The following is a 27,130-nucleotide window of genomic DNA, read 5'->3' as shown; positions in this document are numbered from 1 at the left end:
ATCATCAGTATCATGTCAGTATCACGGTCAGTATCATGGTCAGTGTCATGTCAGTTTCATGTTCAGTATTATGGCCAGTGTCATGCCAGTATCATGTCAGTATCATGGTCAGTATCATAACAGTATCATGGTCATTATCATGTCAGTATCATGTCAGCATCATGGTTAGTATCATGTCAGTATCATGGTTAGTGTCATGTCAGTATCATGTCAGTATCATCGTCAGTATCATTTCATTATCATGGTCTGTATCATCATCAGTATCATGTTAGTATCATGTCAGTATCATGGTTAGTATTATTTCAGTATCATGTCAGTATCATTTCAGTATCATGGTCTGTATCATCATCAGTATCATGTCAGTGTCATGTCAGTATCATGGTTAGTCATGGTCAGTACCATATGGTCAGTATCATGTCAGTATCATGGTCAGTAGTATCATGCCAGTTTCATGGTCAGTATCATGTCACTAATGTAGACTATGTAGAGCCTACGTGTGATGTATGCTCCGTCTTTCAACAGTGTTGCACGCTGAAAATAGTAATCTACAAGCTCTACAATGCATCCACATCTGTGACATGTTGTGAGCTTGTAGAGCGGCTATTTTTGGCTCGCGACACCTTTTCACAACTAAACTTAGATTGGGTTTAACAGTGTCTTGTGACAAAGGCACTGTTAAGCCCTCCTATCTTTTGTTGGTACAATACTCCTGTCCAACCCTAGATACATGGGAGAGAAACACAAGGCACACAGAAGATAAATTTTTCTGCAAGTCAGCTGAAAATGTGGGTGTATTGGTGCCTGTTCTGTGTATGTGTGTTAATGGTGGCACCCTGTTCGAACTACAGTATAACCTACAAATACCTTTCTACAGTACATCACCCAGGAGATCAAAGCAATGACAGAGAGAGGGAGGCTATCTATCTGCCAAACTCAATAACACCAGAGACCTTCATGTTGAACTGGGCTGCTTTCTCCTTGTAGACGTTTATACAATTTGGTGGGAATGATCAGTAGGCTGCCCCAAATATACTGTATGACTAACATTTGGTTTGAAATGGTCACGGTCAAAATTATATCATCATCATCATCACACATTATGTTCTCAGGAACAGAGTGATAAAATAAATGTTGGGGCAGGCAGGATTTGCACTCCCAGGTATGTTCTTTTATTAATTTTGTTGAATGTTGGTTTGTAATGCCCTTTAAATACTGTATAGCCCTTAATCACAGTCACAGGACTCCTTATTATGTTGATTTGACTGGCTGTCATCCTAGCACTAATCACCAACAAATAGTCAAGTGGAGTGTGCAAGGCACAAATTGAAGATTAACAACCTTTTTTTTCCCTATGTCACAAAATAAGTTTATACAGTGCTCCAGAAGCCCCAGTGTCACAATGCCATAGTTAAAGTAACAATATTACAGACTTTCCCCATGATTACAGTGGCAAAATCACAAAATGGACTCTCAGTTAAAACACATGTTTCCACTGTACCACCGCAAATGCTTTGTGGTCAACAGCTTGGTGCTTGTTCTGGGCAGTTGAGTTTGTGTAACTACTCTTAGTCAGCCTACTTAAAAAAATGCCGGTCAAAATACACATTGCCACTTTTAAACATTAATTTATTTAGATTTTTCCCCACACATCAACAATTTAGATATGCTTGTCGGAGACACAGGCAAAATGCACAAAGTATGAATGAAAGTATGAATGGCGTCAGAAGGTATTATGGCGTGCATCTATATAAGGGATTTTAATCCCAAAGCAAAAGGCATTCACGGACAAAGTCTTTCTTCCTCTCCTCCCACTACGCTGCATGCAGTCCAGTGTCAATCAACAGTGGTAGTATACTATATTCCCCTGAGCTATATGTACACACAGTGCCCTGGTTATGCTGAATAGGGCTGCAAGTTAACAACTATTGATTATCTTCTTAGCTATGATTCCATTGATTATCTTTTTGATTAATCAAATAATTGAGAAAAATATAGAAATGTTTCTTACATTTTTTATATCAACGAATCAACTAAATCGATTTGCTGATTAACTACTTAAGTTGTATTTTATACTTTACTACAAAATGTTTTGAAATAACCGATCTACAAGCTCACAATGCGTCACGATAAGTCGTGTTGTGAGCTCTCCATACATTGCATCTCTTGTTTGCTAAATAGAGATATATTGGCTGTCAGGACAATGGTGGGTGGAGGTTTTGAACTTCCAACGCTGTGTGGATATCTTCAAGGGGATTATGGTAAACCCCTCTTTCCCTCATTCACTCTTTACATGAGCTCAGGACCCTGAAAGGACAAAATAGAAAGATATTGTGAGATCAGTGTTCAGCTTACATCTTCACAGTCACCCAATTTGCATTCCAGTTCCAATTTAACACACGCACGCACGCACGCACGCACGCACGCACGCACGCACGCACGCACGCACGCACGCACGCACGCACGCGCACGCACGCACACACACACACACACACACACACACACACACACACACACACACACACACACACACACACTCACTCAGGAAGACGCCTTTAGCTTCAGAGCTGACATGAATGCAGGATTCATTACTTTATTATTATCAGTAGTAAATGGGGAATAATTCGCTGCCTGCAGGCAATTATATGCATGGGTCAATGACTTGATGCATGGGCCAGGCTGTTTTCTTGGACCTCATCAACATGACATCAGAGATCCAAAGGGAAGCCACACCGACATTTGACCCCCAAGACCCAGATTCTTTTAGCAGAGAAGAAGAAAGGAGAATCCTAACAAATGCAATAGGGTTTCAACTGCTTCACTGTTTGGACCCCTCTATAATAATTAAATAATTAAACAATACACATGGTCAAAACTGGTCATCAAAGGTATGAGATGTGTACAATGAGCTACAGCATGGACTCCAACTTCACCTAAGCATGCATCTGTTGTCATACCACCACACCTGCTCCCACAGCATACTGTGAGCCGAGGTTTGTTTTAGTTAATAATCATACATTAAATCCTAAAGATCCTCCATTGTCTTGGTCAGTATACAATGGAGTAATACTTATTACTTTGCTGACCGGGGTCCCCCAGGGGACCTATAATTGGCCCCCTCCTTTTTCCCTCTATACCACATTTCTTCATCGAAAATAGCCAATCTACAAGTTCACGATGCGTCGCATTGCAACGCGTTGTGAGCTTATAGATTTGCAATGTTCTGACAACCAGAATTGGGACTCTAGGGTTCATGTGGTTAAATGCAGTCCTTCATTAAAGGTAGGGTAAGTGATATTTTTGGGTTAAAACAAAATGTTTTTATTTAAAAGGTTTAAGTACTATATTGTCATAGTAATGATTTCTATAGAGTGTTTGTTCAGTAGCAGGGGTCTCTGCATCTCTCCAGCTCTTTAATAAACAGAGAATACATTTTCAGGTGGGTGGCCAATCTTCAACCAATCAGGATAAAGTACCCATTTATCAGCTTCAATTCTATTCCAGTTCAAGTTTTGTCTGCTCATTTCTTTGTCTCATCACTTCCAAATTCACTTGTTTATCCTGTGTCTTGTGTGAGTTTTCTCTCCTGATTGAATAAAATTGGCATCCCGACCTGAAAATGCACTTCTGTTCAATCAAGAGGTGGAGGGACAGGGAGACCCTTGTTAGTGAATACAATCAGAATATAAAGCAATTTAACACTTATTTTAACAAAGAAATATCACTACTTTCCAGGTAGCCTGCATAGTGTGATCACAGAATTTGAGTATATTTCAGCACGTAATCAGAATCACATTAGAGTTAGACAGTAGGCACTCCGCCTCCACAAAACATCCGACTTTGATAAAAGAATGTCCATGCTTGTGAGTTTGAATCCTGACTTAGCAATGTAATGCTTCCATGTAGGAGAAAGAAAGATTGGAAAAACTCATAGGCAGTTATTAAAGCACTGTGGTTCAGTAGACCATGCATGTAACCACTGACTTGATGGGTTGAAGCCAGGGGCTGCTAGACTCACAGCGGAGGGGGGCAAACCACTCTTGAGTCGCCCTTCTGGTAAAAGTATTTTAAAATTCACAACTGTAAAATGTCTGATATCCTGTCATGAACACATACTGTCTCCCTGAATTGTTCTACATGCATCGACTAATGGTTCAGCACCACCACCAATGGACAGCGACAGGCCATGTGCACTGTGACCCAGGACAATTGTTTACAGGGATACAATAAGCAAAAGAGCAAAGCAGCAGTCTGTATGTTTCTAGTTAAAGGTAGGGTAAGTGATATTTTTGGGTTAAACAAAAAGTATTTTGTTAAAAGGTTATTGGAGAGACAAGGAGACTCATTTTACTGAACAAACACTCTATAGCAATGAGTACTATCAGAATATAGAGCTATTTAACACTTATTTTAACCAAAGAAAATCACTTACCCTACCTTTAAGCCATGCACAGGAATAGTGGTCGTAGCCCTAGGCTCCACAAAGGGTTAATCCTGCCCTGCCTGTACCGTTCTCTCTTGGTGTACACCACACACATGCATCACCCACTTGTGAAGAATATGGCGAAAGAAGACTCAACTGACCATATTTCCACATCTCTTATCCTGGCTACATCTACTGACCAGGAGCCAGTTGCACCACCTCACACTAAGTGAACTTAGTGTGAGGTGAACTTAGTGCCCCCTGGGGGCATTTGCACCACCTCACACCCCTCCTCACACTCCTCCTCACAGAAGGGGGAGCATGGAGAGAGCCCACCTCCAAAGAGAGGAGCTTATGGAATGTGCATACCTCCAGAGGGAGGGGCTTAAAAGGATCCCTGGCTAATAAGCCAAATATGCCTTAATACATTATAATTGTCCTCTATAACTAAAATGTAAAATTAAAAACATTTAAATATAGAAATACTTTCACTCAATAGGGGAAATGCCCGTCGCAAGTTGATGATGTCATTTGTCGATGTGTGGTCTAGCCCTATGGAATTTATGGAATGCATGTGAAATAAAAAACAACTTAATACTTCCTAAGGTTAATATATATATAATTTTAAATGTATTTTATTTGCTCGTGCATTCCATAAATTCCATAGGGCTAGACCAGACATGGACAATTGACATCATCAACTTGCGACAGGCATTGCCCCTCTTGAGTAAAAGATGAACTGTTTCTAAAATAAATACATTATTTAAAGGTGTCATGACATTCATTTTCACTTTTTTTATTTTCAATGTTTTATTTGGGGTTTTATGACCTCAATTACACCCAAAAAACCTGAACTTAGAACATTCAGTGGATTTTCTGTGGTCTGGGGTTTTCTGAATAATTAGGCTGAAAAGTAATCTGAGCTTGGCCCTTCGACAGTGAGGTCACAGTCGATTAATCCCGCCCACTCTCCTCCTCGCCCCTCCCCTCCCCTATCCTTTCCTTTGGGGGGGGCGGAGCAGAGGCGATGATTGACAGGCAAAATCCCTCACCAGCGACACCCGCAGGCAAAGATTTCTTTTTTCATTGCAGTTGAAAAGGCTTTAGAAATGTGAGAGAAAAACACCTGCCATGGATCACTGGAATGGAATTTTCACTTAAAACTTTTTGTACACTTTTGAAGGACCAGGACAAAGACTTTGAATGTGGTGTAAAAGTGAATGTCATTAAACCTTTAAGGTGTTTTACATTTTTTATTTTAATTATATGGGGCAATTATAATGTATTAAGGCATATTTGGCTTATTAGCCAGGGATCCTTTTAAGAAATGTGCATATTACACAAAGTGATTTTTTATTTATTTATTATTCTTCATCAATCATTAGTTTAATTTGACAGGGCTTTTAGTTTGGGAATTAGATCTTTTGTGAGGCATTTGATTATTCAGTTTTTGATTCACTTCATTAGTTTAATTTTATATTGAAGCATTTTTTTATCAGCTTTTTAGTTTTTGTTTTGATGGATATTTTATTAACCAGATTTATAAACCATGATTTATCCCTTGAGCCACACTGGCATGCAAGTTGTGAGTGAGCAGGAAATACTTAAAGGGCAAGACCACTTTGGTAGAGGTTTGGGTTGTGTAGTTACCTTGCCATGATGTAACTCCAAAGGTGGGCAAGAAATCAAAAAATATTGCTCCATTGATTAGAAATTGATAATTCAAAATATGCTCCTCATTGACTTACATTGTACGGTAAAACTGCTCTCAAAGTCACTCTTTTAGCACAAAAACGAACGCAAACAAAGTTGATTCAGACAATATAGAGCATCACCAAACCCAGTACTGTTTTTTTTTTAAATAAAAATGTCAACTTCCTGTTGATTTTGCCATTTTTAATAAGTAGAAAACCCGGACTGGATCGGCGGATCCGGATCCGATCTTCAAATAGTAAAATCAACAGGAAGTTGACATTTTTATTAAAAAAACAAACAGTACTGGGTTTGGTGATGCTCTATATTGTCTGAATCAGCTATGTTTGGGTTCATTTATGTGCTAAAATAGTGACTTTGACTTTTTACCGTACAATGTAAGTCAATGAGGAGCATATTTTGAATTATCAATTTCTAATCAATGGAGCAATTATTTTTGATTTCTTGCCCACCTTTGGTGTTACATCATGGCAAGGTAACTACACAACCCAAACCTCTACCAAAGTGGTCTTACCCTTTAACCTTTTAGAAGTAAGTTAGCGAGTGTAAATGTTCCCAACAGTGGTCCTGAAACACAAAATGTGTTTAACTCTAACACTATTATTGGTCTATTGGTCTGTAGTTGTAGTATCCTACAGAGGAGCTGACTTTTTCATCGTATCCACAACGTTGCTTGGGCATCATAAAAAGACAGAGCTTCCATTTTCAATCACAAATCAACCATAATTGAACATATTTTGTCCATATTCTCATTCTGGCATGCTCTGCAGTGAAGTATTAGAGCCAGTGTAAACTTAGACAAAACATATGAGTCTGAGGTTTTGAACGCTCAACCTCTGCTCTAAGAAACACATATTTTTACCACTGCACCACTGTGTTTCATGGAATTCACATGTCTTACTGTACATGCTCTTTGTAATGAATGTAGTTTGGGTTGGCTCACATAAGTATAGCTGGATGGAAAGGTGTGACCACTGTGGTGCATCGGTAAGAATGCAGTAAGAGGCACGCTCTTCAGTGAAGAAATAGAGCCAGGCACAAACTTGGAAAAACAACTATTTATCCCTGCTTTTGAACCATGAACCTTCTGGTTACAAAACACTGACTTTCGCCCTACACCACACACACAGACAAATGTGATAACTATTACTTAGCCTTATCAGATTTGTATACTTTGTACATCAAGCTGCCTCTCACTACAGAAACAGGAGGCTCCTGCCCTATAGGCCTCATGGCTCGGCAAGGCTTACTACTACGACAGATTTACATGCAGAGTGAACATCGTACAAAAGGTAGATTTGAACCAACTACCTTCACAGTCTCTGCAACCACTGTATGGTTCCTGCTAAATCAGTTCTCTTGCACGCTCTTCAGTGAAGAATTAGAGCCAGGCACAAACTTGAAAAAAAAAAAAACACACTTCTTTGTGTGATACTGAGACATACTGTAAAGACCCCAAATGTCAACACCTGCATTTACCTTGATCCACAAGAACCATAATGGTAAATATGTTATTTGGATGACCCTACAATATGTTATATTGGGATCACATAAAACCTTCAATGATTACTATTGCAATTTCCCCTGGGTCAAACCACATATTGACTGGACTAGTTTTGCAATTTAACCACAAATCACACAGCACATACTGTTTGTCATCTCAACAGAAAAAATAAACACAGCCCCAAACACAAACACGACAATAGGAAAGACAAATCATAGGCAGATATGCTGCTCGCCTGCCTTCCGCAACTTGAAATTGATATGGTAGATTATGACACATTTCAATGACATAATATTATAGTTTGGCCACTGCTTTTTCTGATTACCATGTTGTTGTTTTTTCTTCTTCTTTGTTTAGATAGTACTGTACATATAGTAGACAGACAGGAAACCGAGGTCAGAGAGGCCACTTCCAGGTCTCTGTATGTCTGTATACAGAGACCTGTACAGTATGTGCACCTCAGATGACCTGAGGTGCACTGGGAGAGACTGTTGACAAAGCTGAATAGCTAATGACCCCTTCCCCACTACAATCAAACAGCACCAAAGCCAATCTGAACAAAGCCCTGATCGGTTCATCAATACAGGTCAACAGGGAGGTACTTAGCTGTGGAAAAACAGCCTCTCTCTCTCTCTCTCTCTCTCTCTCTCTCTCTCTCTCTCTCTCTCTCTCTCTCTCTCTCTCTCTCTCTCTCTTCTTGGAAGTTGGAACAGGTGCCACCCGGGTGATGATGATGGAAATGGAAAGAATATAACTCTGAGATTGAATAGGTACACTCTCAATTACATTGATACTTTGCATTTCCTTTCCTGCATTTCCTTACATAACTTCCTCTCTCTTCTCGTCCTCTCTCTTCTCCTCCTCCCCTTGGTTGTGTGGGTTCATGTCCCATCGGTGCAATTATAATTAACACTGTACGGACTCACATTCCAGTAAGGCCTGTCACTAACTCCACATCCGGGGACCCGCTCCCTGGAGTTTTTTGTGTCTCCCACTTCGCAGTTATTCACTATATATATATTCTTCACTATATACTATATAACATTATTGTTATATTGTTACTAGATTATATTATTATATAATATCTTACACTATTATATTTACTGTTATTGCTATTGCTACTACTTGTATCTCCCTCTCCGTCTCTCCCTCTGTCTGTCTGTCTCTCCCTCTCTCTCTCCCTCTCTCTTCTTTCCCCCTCGACACGGTCGAGGCAGATGGCTGCCCACCCTAGAGCCTGGGTCTGTCTGACGTTTCTTCCAGTTAAGGGGGAGTTTTTTGTTGTCACTGTCGCAAAATTGCTAGCTGAGGGTGGGACAATGTCGGGTCTCTGCTCTACAAGTGTCTTGAGACAACTTGTTGTGATTTGACACTTTCATAAAATTGAATAGAATTGATTTTAGTATGTAGCCTAGAGTTTGCCCTTCCTCATTGTGGTGCTACTGACCTGGTTCAGTACCGTCTAGTATCTGTGGCAGTAGTCTAGTTCTCCTCCAGCCAGAGAGGACAGATCATCTCCTTCCTCTGTATCCTCCTCTCCCTCATCCCCCATGCCTGAACGCATGCACGCACGCACGCACGCACGCACGCACGCACGCACGCACGCACGCACGCACGCACGCACGCACGCACGCACGCACGCACGCACGCACGCACGCACGCACGCACGCACGCACACACACACACACACACACACACACACACACACACACACACACACACACACACACACACACACACACACACACACACACACACACACACACACACACACACACACACACACACACACTTTAGACACACACACTTTAGACAGGCAGAGCAGGACAAACAGTGGTAAGTGGAAGTGTGTACAGTAAATTGAAGCTTGTGAGATCAAGCTATCTTTGGCATGGGCTGATAAACAAACACCCCAGGTGTCTGGAAGCAATAAGGGATCCATCACTGACAAGTGCAAAAAAGAGACACACAGTTTAGAATCTTCAGAACTGACGTGAGATGGCCTACAGTACCTACAGAACGTACTGTAGCAGCGTGTGTCTACAGTACTTCTACAGTAATAAGTACAGAGCCCTTCATTACTATTCTTACTAGGATTTTGGTGTCAGGAAAAGGTATATTTAAGAGCTAGACTAGACTAACCTAACTAGTCAGGTTAAGACTAGACTAGATTAAGCAAAATGTGAAAGTAATCTGTTTTAGCCAATAGTACAAAATATACCATAATTCTATTCTACACAATAAAATCCTCAGCGTTAATCTATCCATTGGTAAATTAACACAAGATTGTACTGTGTCCTAATTGCAAAGCAAGTAATCTGACTGTCCCAACCTTTTTGTGGGATGTTTCATCGGGCTGGATGTGATGCTTTAGCAACTCGCTCTCACTAAATAAAGGCCCTTTTCAGTGAAGCACACTGTTACGGCCAGCCGTATTTGTATTTATTATTATATATTTGTATTTGGTTTATTTAGGTAATTATGATGCTTTGGAATATTGTGGGATTATTTGTGGCTTGTTTTTCTATGTTTCATATAAGGTCATGAGTGGTGGTGGAAGCTGTGAGTCTTGAGTCTGGCTGTGGTGCTGGTATGAGTGAGTGATTGACTTCCAGCTGTCCAGATTGACAGGTCCAGCCTCTGGCCCTGTTCCCCTGCTCCCATTCGTCGTCCCTTTGTCTCCGCCCAAGTCAGGGTTGGCTGTTCTCTGAAGCTCACCTACAAAAGCTCATTCTGCCCTGACTGTCATGGGGACTGGTCGCTCTCATTTGAAAGAGCAAGCAGAGATTCAATCCCTCTGTCTCCCCGAACCCATGTAGCTTGTTTGTTTGTGCCTTTGTTCTTCAGTTACTTTGTTTGACCTTTAGTTATCTTATAGTTAAAACTGTTGTTTTTTTTACCTGTATTATTTTGAGTTAAGAGTATTTTGTATATATTTGTCCATTCTATTAAGTATTGTATTTATCTGTTCACTCACCTTGTAGGGGTGTTTGGTCTTTTTGTTTGGTTTAACCACTTTGTTGTTTGTTTCTGTTTATTCATTAGTTAGGTAAGTAAGTTTAGCAATTGTATATTTTTTCTTTTGTTAGGTTTAGGTTAGGGGGTAATTTTCTTTATTAGGTAGACATTTTGCAAATGTAAACTGACACCCTGAAGTTTTTGGCACTTATGAAAAAAAGACAAAAAGAGCTTGAAATCTCTGCACAAAAAAAGGGAAATAAAATCAATTCATTTTTGAAAGCGACTTTGTCCTCCATTATTATGTCACCTCCCCTACCCTAGACAGGGGGTCGTAACATAATTTGGGGGCTCGTCCGGTCCAAATTATAGCATAATATCGATCCAAATTATAACATAATTTGGGGGCTCGGTTTAAAAATGTTACCCCTGAAACGTATTCCTTTTTTGAAAGTTACTTTTTGAGTATTCGTTCAAGTCGGTTTAATTTGTTCGTTTTAACAGGTTGCATGGGTTTGGTTCGGTTCGTTTTGGTTCTGGTGAGTAGTCAATTAAGCTTTGTTCCAGTTTTTGGTTGGCAGGTTAGGTACAGTATTTGATTCATTGTGATGTCCGCTGTAGAAACAGAGGAGGTTGTATTCACTTTCCCAACTTCTCCCACTTTAGAAAAATTAGATAAATGCACTAAAATTGAGTTAAATTTGATTGCAAAAGTCTTCAAAATTTCGGTCCCATCGGGTGCCAATAAGGCCGAACTAAGGTCTTTAGTAGAGGAAAAACTTACTGAAAAAGGGCTCATAAAGTGTGTAAGCACCGGGCTGGCGGAGAATATGGCTGGGCGTTCGGGTGAGAATGTGGAGGTGGCTGCTGACACAGACTCCCCTGCGCTCACTGAGCTTGAGGATGGAGAGGCTAAGGCCTCACCTCAGGACTCAGAAACAGACCCGCTTATAGCTCGCATCACTGCTGGGGGGGACTCACATAGTCTAGGGCTGGCCCTCCGCCTCCGAGAGGTGGAACTCGAAACAAAAACCAAGGAGGTTGAGCTGATGCAACTCCGCATCAGGGCCGCAGAGCTCGACAGGTCGCCTGCCCCTCAGCTCAGAACAAGTGGTTCTGGGACTTCGGGATGCCCTCCAGATTTCAACGTCAGTAAGCATATTCCTCTGGTACCACACTTTAAAGAGACAGAACTTGATTCTTACTTTGACACTTTTGAGCGCATTGCAACCACGGTGAAATGGCCTAAGAATATGTGGAGTCTATTACTGCAATGCAAATTGGTGGGAAAAGCTCGGGATGTGTGTGCAGCCTTAACTGTTGAAGAGAGCCGCAAGTATGAAGTTGTAAAAGAAACCATACTACGGGCATATGAGTTAGTGCCGGGGGCGTACCGCCAAAGGTTTAGGTCCTGTGAAAAGACTGCCAACCAAACACATGTGGAATTTGTATGAGATAAGACTGTGTTTTTGATAAATGGTGCTCAGCAAGCAAAGTTTTGACTATTCACCAGTTCTGTGAGTTAGTCCTATTAGAGGAATTCAAATAATGAACAAAAGGTTGATTCTGTGTCCCAGGTTGCTGCGTGCGCCGAGGAATTAGTTAAATGCGTGTGTGTCTGTGTATTAGGATGATCATCTGTTTCGTGTGGTGACTTTGACTTCGGTTGTGTCTTAGTCCTTTTGTTCAGTATTTTTGCTCGCTTCTGTCATCTGTGCTTGGGGGGGCACACATGACAGAAGAAACTTTGTGCCCCTTACCCACTCGTTTTCTCTTTGAATCCCTATTACCCACTCAGTGATCGTGTATTCGATTTTTCCCACTCGATAACTTCGTTCGTACCCCCTTTCCTCCCCTTCGTGTGTTTTCCAGATTGTGTCTTCGTTCGATTTGTAAATATGCAAAAAAAAAAATCGTGAATTTGGAAAAACCCTGCCATTGGTTTTCGTTTTGTCTGGTGCACTTGCACTTTGTTCTCCAAAAAAAAGCTATGGCTTAAATTTGTGTTTTTAGAAAGAATAAAAAAGACAGCCTTCTTTGGGGGAACATGCACAACAGACATTTCGTAGCAACTTCTGTGTTTGGTCATTTTGTTAAAAGGTTATTGGCAGACCCCTTTTAACACTCGCATACATTTGTAGTCCTGTTTTTATTATTCCGATGGTGTTTTATGCGTTTGTGCCACTCGGGCTTTGTAATACACCCTCCACGTTACAGAAAACAGCGAGGTGTACCTCATGTGTTTTGCAGTAAATTCCAATCACTGATTTGAGCATATTCACACTTTGGAGGTTGAGGGACCTCATTTTGAAACTTAGGATGGTGAGTTCGGCTGTGCATTATGTGTCTCTCGTTTAGCCCCTTCTGGAGATAACTTTTGGAGGGGGAAGTTTTCTTTAGGGAGGGGGGTGTTACGGCCAGCCGTATTTGTATTTATTATTATATATTTGTATTTGGTTTATTTAGGTAATTATGATGCTTTGGAATATTGTGGGATTATTTGTGGCTTGTTTTTCTATGTTTCATATAAGGTCATGAGTGGTGGTGGAAGCTGTGAGTCTTGAGTCTGGCTGTGGTGCTGGTATGAGTGAGTGATTGACTTCCAGCTGTCCAGATTGACAGGTCCAGCCTCTGGCCCTGTTCCCCTGCTCCCATTCGTCGTCCCTTTGTCTCCGCCCAAGCCAGGGTTGGCTGTTCTCTGAAGCTCACCTACAAAAGCTCATTCTGCCCTGACTGTCATGGGGACTGGTCGCTCTCATTTGAAAGAGCAAGCAGAGATTCAATCCCTCTGTCTCCCCGAACCCATGTAGCTTGTTTGTGCCTTTGTTCTTCAGTTACTTTGTTTGACCTTTAGTTATCTTATAGTTAAAACTGTTGTTTTTTTACCTGTATTATTTTGAGTTAAGAGTATTTTGTATATATTTGTCCATTCTATTAAGTATTGTATTTATCTGTTCACTCACCTTGTAGGGGTGTTTGGTCTTTTTGTTTGGTTTAACCACTTTGTTGTTTGTTTCTGTTTATTCATTAGTTAGGTAAGTTTAGCAATTGTATATTTTTTCTTTTGTTAGGTTTAGGTTAGGGGGTAATTTTCTTTATTAGGTAGACATTTTGCAAATGTAAACTGACACCCTGAAGTTTTTGGCACTTATGAAAAAAAGACAAAAAGAGCTTGAAATCTCTGCACAAAAAAAGGGAAATAAAATCAATTCATTTTTGAAAGCGACTTTGTCCTCCATTATTATGTCACCTCCCCTACCCTAGACAGGGGGTCGTAACACACACTCTTCCCTCACTGTCACCATTATGCCTGACTTATACTCTGTTGTACGTCTGTGTCGCAGACACAACACTTTCACATTGTCTGCATACCTGAGCAAGAGTCAATATTTCTGAGCATGTCGGCCACATCATCAGTGTTGATGGTGAAGTGGGTCATGCTTTCATAACCAGGCTCCAGACGCTCCATTGTAGCTGCCTTGGATGTGGCTGTAATCCTGTCAGGCACACACATGCACACACACACGCACACGCACACGCACATGCACTGTTAGTGCAAAGTCTTTCTTCATTTATTTGTTGACAGGTGCATGGGGATGGAACAGGGCGTCAAAACGTAAGACTCTCACACTGTAATCTACAACTTGCTGAAAATAGCAGATCTACAAGATCACAACGCTTTGCCTGGCAACATCTTGTGAGCTTGTAGATCAGCTATTTTCGTAGAAGAGATTTGGCGTAGCAGAGAAAAAAGGAATGGGACAAGTACAGACCCCTTGGGGACCCTGTTAAAAAAAATTATAGGGTTTAAGTGGTTAAACATCTTAATGAAATGTATGTTGGCGTTATCTGAGGAAGGTCGTGTGAATGCAATATTAATTCGATTGAAGTCTTTTCAATTAAATGTTCATTTCCAAATTCAAGTAATGGATACATGTGCAAAACTTGTGTTTGCTAAACAGGTGGCAGGTGCTCACATACTGTAAAGATATTGTTAAAATTAAGGTTGATTTATGATTTGATGATATTTTTATATATGAAAAGTTGCTACAGTATATAGATCCTGCGATTCTTCCTTGAACTAAGTTCCAATCTTATATAGCACAAAGAAGGAAGAAACAAAATGTCAACTATGATTGGGGCTCATAACCCCAGTTTACTTGGAATCTTCGATTCTGCCTAATCCTCCTTGGGAAATGGACATGTGGACACATTTACTGTGCTGAATGGGTATGAACATACAAACACACTCAAATATCCAAACTGCTATTCCCAAAATCCACATGAGATTAGCTGTAACAGACAGGTTAGGGTAGACAGGCAGATCTCTCTCTCTCTCTATCTCTCACACCATATAGCCTACTGAAGTATAAACCAATACAAGATTATACAATTATTACACAATACAATAAGCTGCAACTGCAGTATGACACAATGTATCACAACACAATGCAATGATACAATACAATGCACAATGAACTACAAAGCCAAGCTGAACATATTGAGTGAGTGGACTGACAGGATATGAATATTACATGACTTTTATTTCAGTGAGATAAGATTATTTTTTAAACACTATGCTGTTAGACATGCAACCGTACAGACTTTTATAACATTTTGTTTGGTTTTATACCAGCTACAGTGGAATGGACTTTGTTTCAAACCCATAGACCAGCGCCACCGTATGAAAGACTGATATAAACTATAGAGCTAATTCAATATCTACAATGAAACAAATCACATAAACAGAGTATGGCAGCATTCACAAATAATTATTAAGATTTATTTCAAGCTACCACGTACTGGATGGGTGGCGTTAAAGGGTAAGACCACTTTGTTAGAGGTTTGGGTTGTGTAGTTACCTTGCCATGATGTAACTCCAAAGGTGGGCAAGAAATCAAAAATAATTGCTCCATTGATTAGAAATTGATAATTCTAAATATGCTCCTCATTGACTTACATTGTACGGTAAAACAGCTCTCAAAGTCACTCTTTTAGCACATAAATGAACCTAAACATAGCTGATTCAGACAATATAGAGCATCACCAAACCCAGTACTGTTTGTTTTTTTAATAAAAATGTCAACTTCCTGTTGATTTTACTATTTGAAGATCTGGATCCGGATCCGCGGATCCAGTCCAGGTTTTCTACTTATTAAAAATGGCTAAATCAACAGGAAGTTGACATTTTTATTTAAAAAAAAAACAGTACTGGGTTTGGTGATGCTCTATATTGTCTGAATCAACTTTGTTTGCGTTCGTTTATGTGCTAAAAGAGTGACTTTGAGAGCTGTTTTACCGTACAAAGTAAGTCAATGAGGAGCATATTTTGAATTATCAATTTCTAATCAATGGAGCAATTATTTTTGATTTCTTGCCCACCTTTGGAGTTACATCATGGCAAGGTAACTACACAACCCAAACCTCTACCAAAGTGGTCTTGCCCTTTAAGTACGGTATATTCATCCCGTTCAGTCCAATAAGGTGTAAATGCCATACATGCCGACTTTCTAAAAATGTGTGTGGAAATCGAAAATTTCATAAAAGCTCCATCTATCTGGCACCTCAGTAGACTAAAACAATTTTCAAATGCTGTTTACTGCGTAAAAAAAACTGCACACAATACAAAAATCACAGCAAAACAGACTTACTTTTCCAATATCACTGTGGCACTCTGAGAGATTTCATAAAGGAAGAGAGAGAAAGAAAGAGACAAGGGTTGAAGTAAAGACTAAATAGAATAAATCATGCTTCAGTCTTCACCTCTGCAAAATGTTTCATGCTGCAAAGTACTGTGAAGGAACCAAAACAACATAATTGAAAGAAAAGCGGTGTCACGCTGGGCTTGTACTGTATGTCCTAATGGAGTTCAGAAGTTGGTTCCTCTCTATCATTCGTACCACCTGCTTTTGCTGCGGATGCAGTTGAACATAAAACACCTGAGTCATGCACGCACGCACGCACACACACACACACACACACACACACACACACACACACACACACACACACACACACACACACACACACACACACACACACACACACACACACACACACACATGCACACACACATGCACACACACATACACAGTTGCCTGGTCAGACATCAGTGTTTTGCAACAGTATCCATCTATCTGCCTATTAGCTGTCTAGTACACGTCTAACTAACTACTGCCAGTGTGAACATGTGTGAACGTGCACTGGTGCGACTCCAGAGACCCTTTATTGATATGGAGGAGGTTGAGTATGAAGGATGACGTAGATCATTAGTAAGGGAGAAGGGGCGCTGTCCTCCCGAGTGTGTGTGTTGTTGGGGGGGATTGCATCTTGGATCATTACTGATCCATGGAATGTAGGCTGAGAGGTTTAATCTATAGCCACAATTACAATGTTGAAGGTGACTGGCATACATAAATCAGTTGTGTAGTGAAGATAGATATACAGTAGAGTAAAGATTTGCATACAGTACAACACATCTAGTCAAATGACCATGGTTTTGCTTAGAGTTGTTACATATGCATAATGTATGCAAATTAACCACCATAAACATGCAGTGGATTGCAAATATCCATAGACCTGAATTAGATAAATATTCATTCACTTACAACACAACCACCAAAACGCACGTTGGATTACCTCAAATTTATTGCAAATTACCTAATTAAATATGCACGATAAAGAAATTATAAAGCAGACATTGACATGTCAAACTTTAGGAACAACTGAAAAATGTTTGGTACACCTGATTATCAAATTTGTATAGGCTTTGTCTGAATTTTCCGGTCCATTTTGAATTTATGGAAAGAGCCATCCCTGCCTAAAAAATAACACAAACATCTACTAATTTTACACATGATTTATTCATTTGAGTTGATATTTGATGGGGTTTTTTTGTCCAATCAGTAATATAAATCCTGTATTCAAACAGTTGTAACCATTTTAAATCATCTTGGGTCACCGATGTGTCAACTATACTGTAAGGATGCTCATAGTGTGAAATAAAAAACTTTCCAGCCTGGCCCAGAACGTTCTTTGCCGGATCCCTGTGTGTGTGTGTGTGTGGGGGGGGGGGGGGGTTAACTGTGGTTAACTGACTGACTCCTTGTTGTTGACACATGCATGCACAACAATCTGTCCCTGCTGCAAATAGCAAGTGATGTGTCTGTGTGCCTCAGGCCCCCAGCATCCCATTTCCTTGTTTTTCTTTGCAGACAAACAACACTGAAACGTATGCATCTCCATAGCTTATGCAGGCATGTCATATTGAGGACAGTAGACTTCCTCAGGTGGGAGCTCTGTAGAGTCCCAGGCTTTTATTGGCTGAGAAAGACTTCCCAGCATGCCTCAGGGTGTGCACCCATTTCGTTTGTTTTATTGTCATACATTTAAATTATTTGCTCTGGGAATGCATTGGGAATAATTATGCGTTATGTTGCTTTCTGTTATATAGTTTATGTTAGTGTACTTAATAGCTCTAAACCATGAAAGATAGGGGTAACCAGGGGGACAACCTTGCTTCTATACCTTCATTTGAGTTGGTTGAGTGCTTGATGTTACAAATTAGAGCATTTCCATAAAACGTTGTTCCTTTGGATCAGCAACCCTATTTTCTAGGGCAAGTCCATTCAAATTCCTTCATTATCAAGAAAATGGACAGAAAGCTGCTACACTTTATAACAGACAAAGTAGACAGAGCTCTGGAATAATTTTGCAATGTTTTGCCAAATGTTTTAGTCCCCCTTTCCTACCCTTTTGCATCCATCCATACATCTATATTATCTCCACCAACAGAGTTTAATGGGGGTTATATTCACCATTCTGTTTATCTAGTGGCAAAATAACTAAAGACGAGATGGCCATATATTCTTGAAATATGGTGGTCATTCGTTTTCTTAAAGAGATGGATACATTTTTGGGTCAAAAGGTCAAAGATCAAGGTCACAATCAAGATCAAAGTCACAGGCAGATTTTTATGAAACATGGTGGCAATGATCAGTAGCTCACCTCAAAGAGATGGTTTTGGGTCAAAATGCAAAGGTCAGGGTTAGCTCAAATTTACTTAATCACTCACAATGCAGTGTTGAGCAAGTGACTTAAAAAGTAATATAGAACACATTTCTCATTGCTACTTCCATCAGTAATTAATTATACGTCACAACACATTGTAAGCTTGTAGAACTGCCATTTTCGCCATTTGTCGTACAACGAAGAACAGTACTGTATATAGGGCTTAAATGTAAAGATTTGTCTATTCACTCCGTGTCTCAGAGGGCAACTGTGGACAACAGTGACCTCATCGATGGGTAATCATAAAAATAAACCACAAATTTGTGAAATGAACAAACCTGCCTACCAATGATGTCACTGGTAGGAGAGTTTCTGAACTGTCCAAAGCCCTCCTGAGACAGACCGAGGAGAGAAAAACTACCATATGAGTATTAATGAGGACCAATTATATTAAGATAGGTTGAAACTGAGTGAAACTGAGTGAAGTGGTCCTTTAAGTGTAAATGGATACAGTTTTTCTTCATGAAAATGTAACTTCTGCCGTTTTGGCATTCTGTGGCTGCTTCAATTAACCAATATATTCAAACTAACTTTTGTATGCAAGTGTGCGCAGTGAGGTTCTTGTCGTTCAACTATCTGTAAGTGATATGGTTTTGTAAAAAGTTGTATTAAAATGTTAAAGCTCTGTATTCATATGTTTAGTAACAGGAGTCTCCCCAGTTTCAGGTCAAGATACAGGAGAGATAATTTAAGATTAACTGTAGTTTTCTAGCATTTCAGTTACAAAATGTTTTGCCAAGTTGTTTCATCACATCCATTTTCACTTTATCCTGTATGAGTTCTCTCCCGATTGAATACAACTGGTATCCCGACCTGAAAATGTATTTTGTTACTTGAGCTGCCAAAACGGAGACTGAACACCATGATTGCTGTTGGAATGTAGAGCCATTTATCACTTCCACCCCTTTTAAAGCTATTGATGTCAAACGGGCATTGTGCACCAATGTGTTACATACATGTCAAGCTGAATGTATTAAATCCATGGGATGTATTTGAGAGATAATGCTTGGAAGACTTAGTTACTTCAGTGCAATACGAATGGCAAGAGAGAAGCCCTTACATCAGATTAATGCCATACCTATCTTAATTTGGTAACATTTCAGGGTAGTTGATGCAAGCCAATTATTGGAGCTAGTCACAAAAATGTTGTGAAATTCAAGTCAGTTCTACGGAGCAGTAGTGTCAAGTGGCTAAGTACATTTTTTTTTTTAGGTACTTATTTTACAGGAGTATTTCCAGTCTTCAATACATCTCAGAGGCAAATATTGTACTTTTACTCCAGTACAATTATTTGAAAACTTTAAATTACATTTTAAAACATACCACTAGCACTTTTTTTTATACCTAGGCTATTTGAAAATAGCTGATCTACAATCTCATGTGTCATAAGCTTGTAGATCTGCCATTTTCAAACATTTGTACTTAAGTACATTTTGATACCAATACTTTTACTCGTACATTTTTAATTCCAGACTTTTACTTGTAACAGGGGACTTTACATTGCAGTATTGAAAAGTAAAACATTCAAGTACTTTTTCCACCACTGCCCCGGAGTGGCCATTGAAAGGAAAATAAAGCCATGGCCACGGATTACTAGTAATAAAGTTAAAAAAGGTTTTCCTTCAAGGGCCACTCCGTACAGTTCCATGTAGCTAGTGTGGTCTGAGCAACTGAAGTTTATTTAAAACAAAGTTAATCAGAACCAAGTGAGCAGGAGCAACTAGGCATGTTTAACGCAATTCAATTGCAGCGAGTGAAAAGCATTGATTATTCCTTTCCTAAAACTATAGGGCAGTTTACCTTAGGCAACCAGCTTTGGAAATTGTGCCCATACCCACAAGTCACCTTTGTAAAGTATATTAACCATAACATGAAATAAGCAACATGGCTGTAATTTATAGTTTATTAATCATCCATTTCTTCAAGCACAAGTACAAGCAGTGTCACATCCAAAACATGAGACCTAGTAAAAATAAGTTAGAACTGGTTAAGGGACAGAGGGAATCCATACATGTAGAGTTCTCACCAGTGGAGACTTTAATAGTGACGCTTTACTGGATTCTGAAACGGTCTTTTTTGTAGCAGAGTAGCTGGTCTCACTCTGGACTCACGCAGCACTGGGGGAGGACCCGGAGGAGGATAGACCACCCAAGGAGTGTGGATAGTTTCAGCAGGTACTGGGACCTCCTCAGGAATGTAGGTAGATTCAGAGAACACAGTTTTTCCACGCGTGTAGCGTGACCGTGAGCTGATGGAGCGGACTGGCTTGAGATCTGATACGTCACTGAAGACTGGTTCATGTGTGGCCACAGTGCTGCCGTCTCCACCACCGTGCCACCAACGAACACTGTCGGGGCTGCTGTCTACAGAGGCACTAGCAGCAGAGCCATCGTAGTTGCTGGGGGCAACAGGAGCAGCAGCAGAGTCATCTGGAACCTCATGTACAGCAGCAGCAGAGTCATCTGGAACCTCATGTACAGCAGCAGCAGAGTCATCTGGAACCTCAAAGTGTACATATGGTGCAGCAGAGTCATCTGGAACCTCAAAGTGTACATATGGTGCAGCAGCAGAGTCATCTGGAACCTCAAAGTGTACATATGGTGCAGCAGCAGAGTCATCTGGATAGTGTACATATGGATATGGTGCACCGTAGTAGCCAGCCACATAGCCATCATAGCCCTCATAGCCATACACAGAGGGCCCATAGCTTGGATATGCATATGGCACACTGGAGGCAGGCTGAGGATCCTCATAACTAGCCACAGTGTCATAATGCCCTAAATAATGTCCACTGGTGGAAGTACTCTTGTGTGTCTGAGAGGCAGGGGGCTGGTCAGAGATGCCAGAGCTGGGGGAAGAAGGGCTACTGTCCTCAGAACTCCCTCCTGTCGCATAGTAGGATCGTGGGGAAACGTTACCATAACCTGCAGAGAATCAGCATAATTATTTTTCAAGTAATCATTTGAGCTTAATTGACGATTTGTTGGATCTAGAAAAATGATGTGCTTTACCTCTTTGAGCAGGCAAAGTAGTGACAATTCCAAGCAGCAAGCATGAAATCCACAGCACCCTACAAACACATTTCAGTTAAGTCATGCTGGCTAAAGAATTAAGGGATAGTTCACCTTCAGACAGTTTAAGTTGCTCGATTCAGTATTTAGATTTTTGACATTAATTTGATATGACACGCCCCCTTCCTATACAAACCCTTTGTAACTTCAAACTCCATTTTAACCATGAAAACACCCGTCCTTGGTTCTGGTATTGGCCTACTAATGCGTGAGGAGACAGTTTTGATACATTGATATATATTAAATATATGAATGTTAAAAAAAAAAAATTAAGATTTTTGGACAGGTGTTTTCAAAGAACCTAACATGGTTAAGAGTTTGAAGTTACAATGAGTTTGTATAGGAAGGGGGCATGTCTGTTAAAACGAAAATCAAATATCTAACACATTCCCCGCCGAGGTTTTTTTTCTTCCCCCACTGCCAGCATTGTTTTAACCATTTTTTAAGTAGTCACAAAATATTTTCCGTGATCACCATCCTCACGGTGATCCCCTCATTACACACACACACACACACACACACACACAGGAGTCTCGTAGAATCGTGGGAAAAAAATATCCGAGTGCGGTAATCCGTTCCATAATTGCAGCCAGTTGAAAATAGCATGTTTCACCCAAAATAACATGGTAAAAAAAAAAGTACACAGGAGCCGAGATACAGGATTTTAAAGTAATAAATTAACCAAGGACTGAATGGAGCTAGAAATCTTTGGATCGCGATATCTCTGGTTCTGTGTAGATAAATAAAATAAAAATAATTTTAAAAAAAACAACGGTTATACTCGTTGTTGGCGGTAAACGGGTGTATTTTTCAACAACGGTTATACTCGTGTTTGGCAGGTAATGTGTATCAAGTAACTTAAAAACTGTCTGGGGATGCTCACAATAGCCTGAGTAGACATTAACATGACACCAAACAGGTGTATCACTCAATTAAATAAGAAATGTATAAACATACCTCATTCTTTGCAGTTGAACTCTTGACACTTTAAGATGTAGACAAACAATCTCTTGTTAGCAGTGAAGTCGATTAAACTGTTAACACATTGGCATTATGAACTGCTGCAGACCTGTTGTTGGAAGAGCAGCTTTCCACACAGCACTTCTTCAATACTGTGAGGTGTTCAGGTGTCCCTTTTAAAAGGTTAATGTTAATCAGTGTAACACAGCTGAAGGTAATATTGTTAATCATAGGTGTGTTTCTTTTAAGGGGTTTTGTGTGCGACTTCAAGTAAGTGTACAGGAGCTGTCCATGGTGGCACACATTAACATAGAAATGAAACGCACCCACAATTAACGCTATTGCTTTCACCTGTGTTTACCTGTCAAAATGGCCACTATGGCATGGGTCTACATTAGTCACAGTCCACCATTAGTTTTATGCTCAGAAGAATCAATCAAAGATGTGATGGTTGGATCACATCTGCACTCACACAGGCATACACAAAGTGCTTTATAATTAGTATGAGCTATTGAGCTTTGATTCATATCACTGTTTTACACCTACAGGAGTGGTTTTCAAAGTGGGGTCCAGGGACCCTAAGGGTTTATTGAGGGGGGTCCAAATGGACCCTTATCGATTTGTAACTCTGATCCTTACGGGTCCATTTGGTTTCATTTGTGCACTCTCAGAGTTATGGAGGTACTTGAAGTTAAAATGTTTGAGAAGCCCCGACCTACAGTATGTAATTTCCTCAAACTGACATCACCTCAGCTCAGCCACACCACCATCAGCTGTTATTCATTTGTCACTGATTATCATGGCTTGGAGAACCCTTCAATAAAATAAGGACACCTGAACACCCCAGAGGTATTGAAGGACTGCTGGTCTGAGCTGTACAGTTAGTCTGTGTAATCTTAAAGTTCAATTAATGTCATATCTCCTGCAACAAAATGAGGTGAGCACAATTGTCTTGTTTTAATTACTTTGATATGCCATTCTTTAGACAGCATGACTTAAATTAAATATATTTTGTAGGATGCTGTGGATTTCATGCTTACTGCTCGGAAGTGTCACCGGTTTCCATATTGAAAGAGGCAAGGCTGTTACTGAAATACTAAAAGATCCACAAATCATTTTTTTTGTACTTGAAGCATAATGATGTTGATTCTCTCCAGGCTACAGCTCAGGCAATCTTGCCCCACGATCTCACAATCCACAGCCGCCTGCTTCTTGGTACAGTGGGACAGGAGGGATTTCTGATGGAGGCAGCCCTTCTCTCCCCAGCCCTGGAGTCTATGCCCAGCCCCCTGTCTCTCAGAAGACTGGCTCCAGTGGGCCATATGTAGGCTATTCCTCTGTGGCTGGTGGCTATGAGGTTGAGCTTCCTGCCGGCTATGGTTACTACGATGATCACCGTGTAGATGGCTACCACAGTGTTGGTGGAGACGGCAGCTCTGTGGACACCAGCCATGGTGTTGGAGCTGATGAACCAGCCTTCAGTGACGTGTCTACTCTTTCTTGAGCCAGTCTATTACTCCAGTTCTCGTTCACGCTACCAGCGTGGAAGAACTGTGAAAGTACCTGAAAGTACCTACACACCTGAAGAGGACCTCAAGCCTGCTGAAACTAGCCAAACTCCTGGGGAAGTCCTCAAGCCTGCTGAAACTAGTCGCACTCCTGGGGAGGTCTATCCTATTCCTCTCCCAGTGCTGCGTGAGCCCAAAGGTAGACTAACTAAGCAGATGCTTCAAAGAACACCTGTTAAAGTGGGCTACTAAAGGCACCACTGGTAAGATAACACAGGTTTTATTCAATTGATTTGCTCTGCCATCTCTGCACAGTTCTAACCAGTGTATGATTCACAGGTCTCACCTCCTGAACATCTTCTGCTGACATGAATAAAGTATAGATTATAGCCATCCGTTTGTCTTGTCATTTTTATCTACCATTTGAATACTGTGTTATACTTATTTACTGATGACACATACTGTAGTATTACCACTGCAAGGATTTTGGAGTATAATGTGAACATGCATGTCAAGTAAATTACTTGTTTTCCTACATGGTCAAACTTGACCTTGGACGTTGCAGCCTTCCATGTCCTGCATTTTTGGTAACACAAATTTAGTCTGGTTTATGAGATTTCCTTTATTTTATATTATTGTTTTTTCTGCCTTATTGATAGTACAGTGGAGATTAGCCAAACGAGGTGAGAGCAGGAAAGTGAGGTGCAGTAAATGGTCCTCCCAGACCGGGAATCTAATCAAGACTCGATGTCGGGCATCATCAGAGCCCATGGTGCCCCACATTAAGGCTATCGCCGCCCCCAGATTATCAAAATTGTGATGTGATTCCAATGTCAAGGCACAAACTTTCATTCTATCTTCCGAAATGCCAAATGAAAACGAATGTGCTGTACGATACACCAAGATGGCACATTGAATTTCAGGAAGTGACACTTATATCTGTGCAGCTGAATTGCCTCTTTATCAATGCTGATTCTCAAATCAGCTTAATTCTAGTAAATATATTGATGGCTTTAATCATCCCTTCAAAATAATAAAAGTCCGCACAACAGCATTGCTCCAGTGTTTAGTTTACTTTAAAACACAAATTATTACATGGTACAACGTTTCGGCCTTCATCGAGTGCTGAAGCAATGCTGTTGTGCAGACTTTTATTCTTTAACTGTCACTCTGTGTCCAGCAACAAACTGTATGTGCGCAATCCATTGTTTTGAGCTATTTAATCATCTCTTCCCCTGACAATGTGTCAGGCCCCATACAAGTTGAATCATTGATGTTTACTATAAGACAATGGTTTGGTTCTCTTTGCAGTGATTCTCAAACCTTCTTTGTTTTGCTTTAGTGCCCCCTCTCCCTGATTTCTGAATCCAAGTACCATCCAAATTTTGGAGGAAACCCATAGCTACCATATTTTATTTACATGTGAGCTTGTACATTGGTTATTTTCAAAAGATCTTGAAACATTTGGAATATTCTTGAAACATTAACAGGTGGTCCCTGGCACAAAGTCCTTAAGATGGGGGTCTGTGACCAAACATAAATTTGACATAAAGTCTGAGAACGACTGCACAACACTATGTAACCCAGGTAGAGAATAGGCACTTGAATCCTATGTACATACCTGTAAAAACAAGGCCATGTGTGGCTCTTCCATAGACTGTATTGCCGATTCTACCAGCTTGACGGCGGTCTCCAGATGGCCCCCATGGTTGCAGATGAGGGAGCGGACATATTTGAGCTTATCATCCTGTTGCTTGGCGATGAGCCCCACCAACTCCTTCTTCCTTTCTTCCAAGATGGCTACCAGGCCGTCGAAACTGCTGGCCAAGTGCTCCTTTTGGCGCCGTCCGTTCTCCTGAAAAGATGATACAAGCTGAAGAGCCAGGCATTCACTTTTAAATGGAATACCTTAAATGGATTAATGATTACAAGCTACTCTAATAGGGAAAGGAAATGAAACGGGTGGATCAGCAGAGGAGAGCCTTGTAGCATTTGATCACTTTTTTAGAGTTTTTTTTTTAAAGTTTACACTCCATCACATGACGGTGTTGCTTGCCATCAAAATCTGTTCAATTAGGCTTTAGGTCATGCTCACACGTACACTTCAGAAGCGTCATCTTCCCATTCACTTCCGTTCTATGGAAGCAAGAGGGTGGAGCGTCTGGTTGTGGCGTTTTGAAGCAACGCAACGCTTTCAATGCGTCTGAAGTGTGGAGTTCAACATTGGTGAACTTTGACCGAAAGTCAACCAATAGGAAAGAAGTGTCATGACTCGTGGATGACCCTGCTTGACAAGCTGGCAGGCATTTTACTTGTAGTTTTCTTTCAGTGAGCCAACCACTCTAACGTAAGTCAAATGAACTACGATACACTAAACCCTAGAAAACTGGCACTGCTCAAAACCTGCAAAACAATATGGGAAATTGATGCATCTGACACCTTGGCATGCGTTGATGCTTCTGGCGCAAATGTGTGACCGTACCCTTAGGGAGCAAGGCTGATAAACTTGAATCCCAGCATCCCTATTCTGGGGGAAATGTTCGACAAAAATAGCGGATCTACAACTCAACGCCACAAGTTGTGAATCGTAGATCGGCTATTTTAGACGAAGAGATTTGGTGTAGAGGGGGAAAAAGAGCATACCAAATACAGTTACAACTCGGGTCCGTTTTACTAAGAATAGACTGTTTAAGTGGTTAATGTGTGTGTTGTAGTTCTAACCTCTATGGTCTGACAGATTGCTTCCATCTGAGAGATGAGCGCCTGGATACGGTCGTTACCGGCAACCAAGATTGCGATTCCATCACCGAGCTCTATCTGCAAAGCAGTCACAATTATTAATTTTTTTTACAGACCAGCCATTTGTGATTCTTTAAGTTTACTATTATCTGTATTGAACATTTTGGCTGATAAGCAAGGTCAGAGA

At 40.6% G+C, this 27,130-nt stretch overlaps 1 protein-coding gene across 3 annotated transcripts in view; it reads right to left on the bottom strand.

Annotated features, from left to right (window-relative positions):
* Positions 1 to 1,630: 1,630 nt before the first annotated feature.
* The window catches only part of trim54 (tripartite motif containing 54), a 42,007-nt gene continuing 16,507 nt past the window's right edge, over positions 1,631 to 27,130 (bottom strand). The window contains exons 5-10 of one of the 3 annotated variants that reach the window (XM_080453073.1): positions 26,926 to 27,021; positions 25,826 to 26,059; positions 16,247 to 16,269; positions 13,968 to 14,092; positions 9,085 to 9,191; positions 1,631 to 2,304 (exon numbers count right to left, since the gene is read on the bottom strand). In XM_080453073.1, coding sequence (XP_080309199.1) covers positions 9,100 to 9,191; positions 13,968 to 14,092; positions 16,247 to 16,269; positions 25,826 to 26,059; positions 26,926 to 27,021 — 570 coding nt within the window. In that variant the 3' untranslated portion in view covers positions 1,631 to 2,304; positions 9,085 to 9,099. The remainder of the gene's footprint in view (positions 2,305 to 9,084; positions 9,192 to 13,967; positions 14,093 to 16,246; positions 16,270 to 25,825; positions 26,060 to 26,925; positions 27,022 to 27,130) is intronic. The other 2 variants (XM_080453074.1, XM_080453075.1) reach the window with 2 other exon arrangements.

Source organism: Gymnoscopelus braueri, assembly GCF_963280865.1.
Source record: "Gymnoscopelus braueri genome assembly, chromosome: 16".
Classification (NCBI taxonomy): Eukaryota; Metazoa; Chordata; class Actinopteri; order Myctophiformes; family Myctophidae; genus Gymnoscopelus; species Gymnoscopelus braueri.
Note: the sequence above shows the minus strand (reverse complement) of the source record. Positions and strands in the feature narration are given on the sequence as shown.